Raw genomic sequence first — 10,510 nt, forward strand, 5'->3', positions numbered from 1 at the left:
TCGGCTCGGATGACGTTTTACTCTTCGCAGTCAAATAATAAGAGATTGCAATGTTTCGTGTGCTGTCAATATGCCCCCTTTAAACATTTCCCTTTTTAATGTTTTGTCAACTTCTGCTATTTATCTCGACCCCAACGCCTCCTTCTACTTGTACGGTGTATCTTCAAACAACATATCCCTCCGCCGTGTAGAAGTTTCATCATGACAGTCGGAATTGCCTCTTTCTATTCTCCGCAGTCAAAGTTATGACTAGAAGTCATCTGCTTCAAATTTTATTAATTCCCCCTTTTTGAAATGTCCACCTCAAACATTCCATCGCCATCTTCACTCCATCCACAACGCCATTTTACCTCGCCATCTCCTCAATCACCCCCTTCACACACTCAATATCATGACCAAACCTCCCCAAAAACAACCCATCAACACCCTCCCTCATCCCCTCAAACGTCCCCAACCCAGCACTCCCTCCATATATAATCCTCACCCCCTCCCCACAAACCTCCCTCAAACCCCTCGTAACACCAACCACATACTCCGCACTCGCAGGCCTAGGCTGTCCAATCGCCCACACAGGTTCATACGCAAACACAATCTCCTTCCCCTTTGCACCCGGCAGCGCAAGGATAGACGTAATCTGCGGCGTACACTCCTCAATCGCACTCTCCACACTCCCCTCGATCTGCTCCCCAATACAAACCAACGGTACCATCCCATTCCGCAACACCGCCTCCGCTTTCCTCGCGACAGTTTCATCGGTCTCTCTAAATAATTTCCGTCGCTCCGCATGGCCCAATTCCACCATCTCACATCCCATCAACGCCAGTTCGCGCGGGGAGATTGCCCCGGTATACGCGCCGCTGTCATAAGGCGAGCAGTCTTGCGCGCCGAGAGTGATGGGCGCTCGATCGCGTTTGGATAGGGACCAGGTGGTAGAGTTTAAGGCACCGGTTTGTTGGAGGAGAAGGGGGAGGGTGAGGACGGAGGGGATGAGGAAGATGTGGATGTTGTGTTGTTGTGCGAGTGAGAGGATGGGTTGGAGGGATTGGTAGTAGCGGAGGGTTTCTTGGGGCGTGAAATATATTTTGAGGGAGATGCCGAGGGTTCGTTGAGGTCTTTGGGGTGGAGAGGACATTGTGGATCTGGTTTGGTGAGTATGTTTCTGTCAATTGGAGAGAGTGAGGTGAGTATACATCTTTTATTTACCTACCCAGGCTAGATGGATCCCTGATATTTTCTACCAGGACTTAATAGCAGCGATTCTTATTTCCTTATTCATTTGCTTTCTCCCCAAGCAACCTTCTTTCTCGAGCCTTCACATGAAATTTCTTGAGAAAATTATTTGATATTAAATACAAGCAATATTAGGAATCAAAGACAAATCAATTCAATTAGCATAGTAACATCTTACGAAAACAAAACAATCGACATCATACATCACCTCTCCACAGCGGGGTAAAACCCCCCATCCCACCACCCCGGCATCCCCAATCAGGCAACCCGGAACCCCACCTGTCACCCCGCCACGCGGGGTTCACTTCAACCTCACCCGGCGGTAAAATGTGTTCTTGCGCGACATATCTGGAAAGAATCTTCTTGCGATGATTCAACCCTCTAATTCGATTTGTTGCTTGGATTTTATATTTTTGGAAGCGTTGATACCTGATTGATTGATTTATTGGATATTAGGAAGAAGACGATAGATAAGGAAGGGGGAAGAAGAAAATGGCGGAACAACAGCAGAAATTACGCATAGTCGTAGGCGGCGACGACGGTAACTCCCTTCTTCCTTCTTCCCCTTTTCCCCATCTCTCATTTCCTCTAATCCTCATCCCATCCTCTACAACACCAAAACAAACCACTAACCTCCATCCCAGCCGGCTACGCCTACAAAACCGCCCTCACAACCCTCCTAAAATCCCATCCCGCCGTCGAATCCGTCCACGACGTCGGCCCCCTCTCCTCCTCAGACAAAACAGCATATCCACATTACGCCGTTGACGCGGCGAAGAAGATTAAAGCTGGGGAGGCGGATCGCGGTCTTTTAATCTGTGGCACCGGCCTCGGCGTTGCCATCGCAGCAAACAAAGTCACGGGTATCCGCGCGGTGACGGCACATGATCCGTTTAGTGTGGAGCGCAGCGTGTTGAGTAATGATGCGCAGGTGTTGTGTCTTGGGGAGAGGGTTATTGGGTTGGAATTGGCGAAGAAGTTGGTTGATGGGTGGGTGGGGTTGAGGTTTGATCCTGTGAGTTCTTGTGATTTTCTGTTTTTGTATTAGGGTTGGGGGGAAGGGTAGGGGATGTGGGGGTGAGTGAGGGGAGAGGAGATGTGGGAGAGGAGGAGGCAGGGGATGGAGAGATGAAGGGGGAGGGGCAAGAGAGGAGAGAAGAGCGAGGTAGATTTATGCTAACGATATAATAGAACTGCGCGAGTGCAGAGAAAGTCAAGGCGATTAACGACTACGACGAGGAAGCGAATTAGAAGTTGAATTTAGCGGTACCCAAAAGCGTAAATTTAAATCTTGGGAAATGAACTATCAGTATACTTTCTTCCACAATTGTGACCTTTTAAAACGGAAATTGTAACTAGTCCCCTACTAATCTACTAAAATTTCCGGCTCCGACCCCCCCAATTTTCGATCACGAAGTACTATATATACTCCTATCCCATTACTAATTGAAACTCATAGTAACGGACACCTTCATGGAAGACCGATGGGCTGTCCTACCTACGCCGACTCTTGAAGAAATCTTTCGTCCTGGAAAAAACGGCATGGACTTTGTTCTTAATTCGAACTATAGATTAAGTAGTTTAGAAATCGAGAGTTTTTAATTAAACTAGGGTAGAGTTGTCACCGAAAGTTGAGCCGTCAACGAATTCAGCCCAAGTATACAATGTGTTCTATCAAGACCGATTGTATTCGTGGGTGTTCTGTATCAATTTTGACGTATAATATACGAGGTAATATTTGTTACTAGCTTTAACTTATATATTTGAATATAATGTTTGTAAATACTCGAGTGTATAGGACTTAGAAGAGATTAAATCTATCTAACTTCGAATACTTTATATATACTCCTTAAACATTAAAGTAGAAAACTATATTTCTACCTAGAAAACAGAGTACGGGAATTGAAAGTACGGTGGCTATTCTAGGGAAATTAGAGAATAATGTTAAAAAGAATTATATATCTAAATAATTCTCTATTTTCAAGTTTCCTTATATCTTATAAAGGTAAAATAACTAATATTCTCGTTATAGAGTTAGAGCTAGAGGGATAGCTGTCTATTATTAAGAAATAATTTAAGTATACGTTATATAATATATTAAAACTAATATAGATATTTAAGGTAAAGAGAGTAGAGTTCTAGAAGATACTTAATAAATCGCCTTATAGTATCGAAATAATAATAAAGAAACTTAGGTAATATTTAATAAATTATAGAAAACCTAGAGTATATTTAGTTATCTTTCAATACTAGAGTACTTAATCTATAATATAGACTTATTATTAAAACTAAAATTATTCTCGATTTCGCTATTTATAAAGTTTAGAATAGAAGTAGTAAGAGTATTTAATTATAGAAAGCTATAAATACTTGAAAACCTCTACGCGACGCTCTAAAAATAAATTACAGACTAAAAGTTTACTTCTATAAAGAGTAAGAAAGAATCTATAGCTATCTCTTCCCGATCTATAATTAAGTTATTTATTTTCCTTCTATCTTATCTAAATTAACTCTGTAGCATCTTATCTTACATACTCGATTATTCTAATGCTAAATAGCCCACTCTCTTCAGAAGGCAAACTCAGACCGCCGGGCCTAGAATCTCTCTATCCCCGAGCTATAAATTCGCCGCCGTACACATGGGGAAAGTTCAGCGGCGCCCATGTGGATTGACAATGTCACTGTAGTGTTGGTTTTGGGATGTAGGATAAGGAGCCAAGGTTTTGAGGTTTGGGGTTTGGTTTTGGGTGCACGGCTTAGGTTAGGGGGATAAATGAGGAATGGATTTCTAGGGTTGCTAGGGATGGAAGAGGGAGCGTGGATGTTTGTTGCCGAAGATTAAGGTGTCACCGATTGTCAACTGCTAATTTTTGTTTTATAGACATTAAATAAACGTCTCCCTACTATTTTATATTCGTGTAGTAAACGCATAATGGAACTACATTATACTAAACGGAAGTCTAAGAAGAGTATAGTATATTTGTAATCTTTCTCGTTTGGTTTAAGCTTATTTATAATAACAAAATGTCCTTAACCCCTGTGATAGGTTTATTCCAAACAAACTTCAAGAAAAAGATAAATAGAGAAGTTTACATATAAATACGCAACTTCTTTATCTACTTGAAATCATCGACACGTACTGTGCACTCCCACTAGCATTATAGCTTTGTGCATTGGGTTGTTTGAGGAAGAAAAGGGATCTTAATAGTAGGTTTATGGAGTAAACAGGGGAATAAGACTGCGGAGTGATTTTGGGCGTTGGGTGGGAATGGGATGGGGAGGCACAAGGGGGGTGAGTGTTTGTCGCCGAAAAATGAAGTATCACCGATTCTCACCTCCCACTACTGTTTTTCAAGAATTTTTTAGAATGTAAATTGCGATTAATTACTGGTTCGCCAGTCAAATGATGGAAGGTAGTGAAAGCGGGAATTTGAATATGTGATAGAAATCAAGGACCGTGACTTACGACACAGAGATGTTATCGCGTTTCCAAGTAGTTCGCGTTGTTTAAGCTTCTTGGTAAGAGGTGGCGGTCGTATTTATGTGAAGATGGGAGGTTGTTTCAAAATTTAGGAGAGGTGAACGGAAGAAGGGTGTTATATTACGGAAGAATAAAAGGTTTTATATCTTTCGCACGAGAACTATTGCGATTTTATCACGAAATTTATTTTAAGAGGTATTAATAATAAATCCTAGTTAAAGATACAATTCATAACACTACTATATATCTAGGCTTCCCTTTACTATCTTTTCCTTCCCTCTATCTCTACCTCTCTATTCCTTTTACTCTAAATATCTCTTCTACTTAATTTAAGTTACAAGCCTACTATTTACGGCTCTTATCCCTCTTTCTCTTCTTCTATTAAGATAGAATAATTTTACATATAAATACTAATTATCTCTAGTCCCTATAAATTATCGAGTTTGAAAAAGATATCTTATAGGGTATTTGTGGATTTACGTATAGTATAAATTTATTAGAGAGGGAAGTATTAGAAGAGGAGAATTTAGAATAATAGAGATAGCTATAGATACGAAGTATATAGAGGGGTAGTAGGCGGCGGTAAATAAGTTATTCTAAATAGGAGGGAGTTGTTACCGATAATTAAACTATCACCGATTTCGACTTCTCCGTTTACCTTATTCTTTGAAAACGTAGTGTTACTATCCTTATCCCGAGTTTTCAATTATAGTAGTTAAAGCGGAACACTATTCTATAGTGTACATTAAGGAATAAGGAAGAATTATAAAGAATAACTTATATAGTAGAGGTAGTAAAGTTCTTTGTGTCCCCTTAGTGATATCGGTTAGATTGTTTAGAAGAAAGGCGTATTCTTAAGGGCGTGCTGGACAGAATATTCTTCGTGCTACTCGCGTATTACAGGTTGGGGGTCTGCCTTTGTGATAGAAAGAGAATTTATTAGCCTTGAGTAGAGACTTTGGAAATTGGAATTCTAGGATTAGTAGGGAAATTTTATTACAGGTGCGAATATTATCTCGTGATAATAAGAATACGGTTTTAGGGTCGAGTGGAAGGATATAATTAATCTCTTTTCTCTTAAACAAGAATTTGGGCAGATCGAGAGGATGGATTAGGATATCAGTGTACCGTAGGAGATAACAGCTCACGAAGAAAAGTTCGTAGTCGCATATGTGACGTGTTTTTAAATTTACTGCCGATTCAAAGGGAGAAAGTTAATGTCTCCTTAAAGTCTCCAGCCGAGTCTCTCGATTTCTTTACTTTTGCTACAGTACCTCTGTCAGTAAATCTGACGTGTTTGATCAAAAACTTTACTCAATTTTATACCTCTTTTTTATTTGCGAGCTCCCGAGACAAACTTCTTCAGACTCTAGCCAATCCGCTTCAATTTCCCAACCGCGGGCGAAACCCGAAATCAACCTGACGGATAGAAAGGTCGAAAGACTGTGGCACGCATGATGACGCTGAGATTGATCATGGATGGTACACGTTGCAAGGCAGCGATATTTGCATTGATACAGTAAGACCCAACAAGAACTGAGTGTGCCAGCCATCCAAAGAATTCGTTTACATCAAATCGAAATATCCACCCGTCAATATCTCTCCGACCGCTGCATTTTATTTCCTGGTCGATTTGGCGCAGATCGTGGTCGAGCATGAAACTGCCTGAGGGACACTCAAGGATTTGAACTACTATACTTCATTGTGATCTCGCCCCACTTGCAGCCCCGTAGTATATGCCAGAGTTTGTAAACCGTCGAAGTCGCCATAACGGGCGTTTGTAAGAAGCGCAAGAAGAATCCCGATTTTCAATAAGGACAAGCGTCCTTGTTTCAAACAAAGATACACGAACGTCATCCTGTATCATCTAGGCCAAAAGAGAATGTTCTTCTGACCTTTTCTCCTTCTCCTCCCGATCCTCTTCGTTATAGGGACAAAGAGCAGCACAGTAGCCACTAGACAGACGGAGGTAGTGACATACACCCAGATATGTGGTCCGGCACCAGTCAGTTCGTTTAAATTCATTCCGAAAACGGAAGATACGAAACTTAGCGGAATGAAAACAAATGCTAACTGTGTAAGTTGTTTTACAGCAATCGCTTCTTGGACTGATCTCCTGGATTCCTCTATTGATGTCTCTGTCAAACGCGCTTGCATTCTCCTAGTGCTTATATGAAGCAGCGTCCGTGCATTATTGACTGTGCGATCATAGAATCTGATAACAACATTGAGACCAGAAGTTGATTGAGGTTGGGTAAGGGATTTTGTAAACTCATCGACACTTTGGAAAAGCTCTTCAAGTAAACAGACAGCCATTTCTAGGTCAGAGGTACGGTAAGTTATCCGCTCCTCCCATTCATTCTTATCTTCAGTGTCGTCCGATTTGCAGATCGCATCATTGAGGTCTCGGGTCAAACTAGTTAAGTCGTAGATCTTGTATTCCAGCCACGGTACTATGTAACTCAATAGATCGAGGTCATTTGCAACAATGGCATTACGTTCAAGAGACAGAATCCATTTTTGATAACCCTTCGAGTACCAGAGAATATTTTGTTCTCTGTATTTCTGTTTTGCTGCCATATTAGATATCTCGATACCGTTATTAATGCTTGAGCGTTCGTTAAAAAGTAAAGGATGGATGTCAGGATCGTAGTGTGGTGCTATAGAGAGTATCGACACTATCGCATTAACACTGTTAGATCTCGGTTATGATATGAAGATTACGATGCAGAATTACCTGTATTGTACCCTGATCCGCACCCGTCAGTACGTGAGAGAATCATCGCTACCATGCTTCCATGGAGCCGAAGAAATTTCGGGTTTTTCGACAAGGGTCGTCTTGCTGTGCAATTTTCGGATCGGGACTCGTCCCCTGCAGTGAAGAAATGCAAGAAGAAGGCTGGGTCGATATCATATTCTAGCCCGATTCTATCAATAACTGTTCGCACTCCGCTCTCATGTCGATCCCAAATCTCGATGACGATTATTCTGGTCTGCATGGAGCTGTCTGTCTGTCTCTGGAGCTCAGTGATAATACTCTCATTGATTTCTGCAAGTCTGTTAGAAGACTCCGTTGTAGATTCAAGGTTATGCAGCTGCTCAAAAGCAAAAGGTTTGATCGTCACTTCGCCAGATAGCATAGTGTCTATGAGAAGAACTTGAAATGTCCCAAGTCCCCAAAATGTGTAGGTGAATATCGCATAAAGATCTTCGTAACAGCTTGAATCCTTTTTCAGATCCGCAATATACTCAAGATATGACGCATATTTTGGAACAGGAGATGCCAAATAGTTGTTATTCAGATCGTTTCCTGCCGAATGAGGTATCTTCCCTAACGATGCGCCATCGGATTGAAAGTCATTGGCTTGAAGGGTATCCATGTTGTTGTCAAACGTGTGGTCCTGGTCACTACTCGGGGAAGTTTGGGTGGTATACACGAAGTTGACCGATACACTGCTTGGATATCTGAGCGGAGATGATAAGCATATAACAAGAGATATGCCAAATTCGCAAACGATGCATTGGATTCGCCAAGAACAGGAGTGGCGAAAGTAGGACCAAGGAAGCTCACCTTGGACAATTTAGCCAATCTCAATTGTTGACGTGACCAGTAGTCACTTATGAAGCATGACTCGGACGAAGAAAATCCTGATCAGTGCGAACTTTAAACATGATATGTGGTTCATGAAATTCAGCCTTACAATCAAATGGTGGTGGCAGTGCTGGGCTGAGAGGAGCACCGCCGCCAAAGTAACTCTGGACCACCCAATCGCCTGATTCGCCTCAAAGCAATGCCTCAAAAATAATTTCTTTGTGACGGTTCCAATCTAGCACTCGACTCTTCTTGCCTTGGTACTGAATGGCGGCTTTTCAGGGCATTGGAAAGTTCTTGTCAGGCGGCTAGAGCGGTCTGTACATCGTAAGTATCTAGTAGGCGATAAGAGACTAAAAGCTATTATTCCATGGTTCTGTCTGCATAATGAGCTGGGATACTCTCCCAATAGAACCCCTCTTAGGAGACTTGGTAGAAATCGTGAAAAGCAACTTAGATTAACTAATATACCTAAATATAAAAAATTTAGACTAAAGAGCTTAAAACCCTCTTAATCTTCCTAATGTTAAGTATAGATCTCATCCTTCTACAAAGAATCTATTTTTAAAGTTTTTGTTTAATAAATAGTAACAACTGTCGAATCCAGTCCCAGCAAGACACAAATGTGGGCGAATGCCGCGGAACTCTGTGGACTTATGAAAACAAATTATATCTAAAAAGCGGAAGCTTGGATGTCGTGTACCGCTAGCTGTTGAAAATTACTCGTACGCGTTGTAATTTAGACTCGACTTTGCAAATCATGAAATTCATTAAGTGTGTGAAAACTTTACTACCGAAACCAGAATTGTCACCGATTTCCCTTTTTTTAAATTCCGAATTCCCTTAAAATAGAAGTAGCTAAGTAAACATACTCTTAATATACAGAAGTACAATTTTCCACGATAATGAAACGCTTAATATCACTAATCACAAAACTTATCTCCAATTTGATATTCTCTCATTTGTTCTTCTATAACCCGCAAAAAGCAGGTGGGAAAGAATAATTTTTAAGATGTAGCGACGTCGAATTCTGAACTTCAGAATCTGAAGTTCGGATTAATTACTCTTTTATAGAGAGCAAGTAAAATCTAATTTATTTAAAGTTCTTTCTAATGTTAAGTAATCTTAACCCTACTAATTATCAAAAAGCTTTACTAATAGAAAGAGTAGAACCGCGATTAAGACTATAGAGGTTTTTTTTAACAAGTTAATTTTCGATCGCTAATATAATGTTCTACTTGTGGAGGTAGATATAATAGTAACATAATATATTATTACGATAATATTATCAGAGAAATTGAAATTAGTATTCCACAGCTATACAGCTACTGACCGCATTGCCGCTAGACTGTCTATTTAAATACATCTAGGCAAATAAGAAGTTTTGTTAAGTAGTACGTACCTATATCCTTGTGAAAAGATGTTCACATATTCGCCAATGTTCAGAAGCGGTTTTGTTGTCACCGAAACCAATCTCACCACCGAAAGTAAAACAACCACCGACAAACTTGACAATCGACATTATATTCATTATCTTTACGAACAATCCTCTTAAAACATCTTACCGCAACTGATAACTCTATGCAACCGCACCCGTAAAGTGACCATGTCATCCCGCCTCCATCATAAAACTGCTGTTGTTCGTGTCAAGGTTTGTAGAAAGTAATCTTGTGATCCAGGGATCTATAACCTCCTTAATAATACTACTTGAAAAAGCGACATTCAGTAACGATCTTTTTTAACATAGTCAGAGTTGAGTTGTTTATCATATACAAAACATATGTCACACATCCTGCCATCGTCTAAATCGTTGCTTGCTTCAGTATAAGAACTACATCACATCTCCTGCAACATTCCGAAACAGAAAACAACCTGATCTCGGACAATCTCGAATCGAGTAGCGGGACTTTCAAGCTTAAAGAGAATCTGAGAACGGGAGAGGAGAATGAGAAGTCAATAGTATTCGAATTTGTTTTGCTGGATAGATATAAGAGGTTTAAAAGGCAACGAGGAGGAAAAAGGAAAAAGTCTACTGTCACCGAAATAAAGTCCACCACCGAAACCATCCTCCCCATCCGCTCCCAGGCCTCGAATCCAAAACCCCCTCACAACTAACATACCATCCTCCACAACATCACACCTGAATCCCCAAACTCCGCATATGTTATAAAAAGAAGGGTGCTACTTACAACCCAGTATTTGCGGAT

The 10,510-nt window shown here is 40.8% G+C and overlaps 3 protein-coding genes across 3 annotated transcripts; 1 reads left to right on the forward strand and 2 right to left on the reverse strand.

The window, feature by feature from the left end:
• Nucleotides 1-346: 346 nt before the first annotated feature.
• On the reverse strand, nucleotides 347-1,132 carry GLAREA_04131 (Triosephosphate isomerase (TIM); the record flags this gene model as incomplete). Its single annotated transcript, XM_008084384.1, has 1 exon — nucleotides 347-1,132. The coding sequence occupies one exon, from the start codon at nucleotides 1,130-1,132 to the stop codon at nucleotides 347-349; it is 786 nt and encodes a 261-aa protein (XP_008082575.1).
• Nucleotides 1,133-1,722: 590 nt separating this feature from the next.
• On the forward strand, nucleotides 1,723-2,481 carry GLAREA_04132 (Ribose/Galactose isomerase RpiB/AlsB; the record flags this gene model as incomplete). Its single annotated transcript, XM_008084385.1, has 3 exons — nucleotides 1,723-1,771; nucleotides 1,875-2,245; nucleotides 2,422-2,481. The coding sequence occupies 3 exons, from the start codon at nucleotides 1,723-1,725 to the stop codon at nucleotides 2,479-2,481; spliced, it is 480 nt and encodes a 159-aa protein (XP_008082576.1).
• A 4,093-nt stretch (nucleotides 2,482-6,574) lies between these two features.
• GLAREA_04133 (Magnesium transport protein CorA, transmembrane region) lies at nucleotides 6,575-8,091 on the reverse strand (the record flags this gene model as incomplete). The annotated part of the gene is made up of 2 exons (XM_008084386.1): nucleotides 6,575-7,389; nucleotides 7,449-8,091. 2 exons carry the CDS (start codon nucleotides 8,089-8,091, stop codon nucleotides 6,575-6,577), a joined length of 1,458 nt encoding a protein of 485 aa, XP_008082577.1.
• Between the last annotated feature and the right edge of the window lie 2,419 nt (nucleotides 8,092-10,510).

This window comes from Glarea lozoyensis (genome assembly GCF_000409485.1).
Source record: "Glarea lozoyensis ATCC 20868 chromosome Unknown GLAREA2, whole genome shotgun sequence".
NCBI lineage: Eukaryota > Fungi > Ascomycota > Leotiomycetes > Helotiales > Helotiaceae > Glarea > Glarea lozoyensis.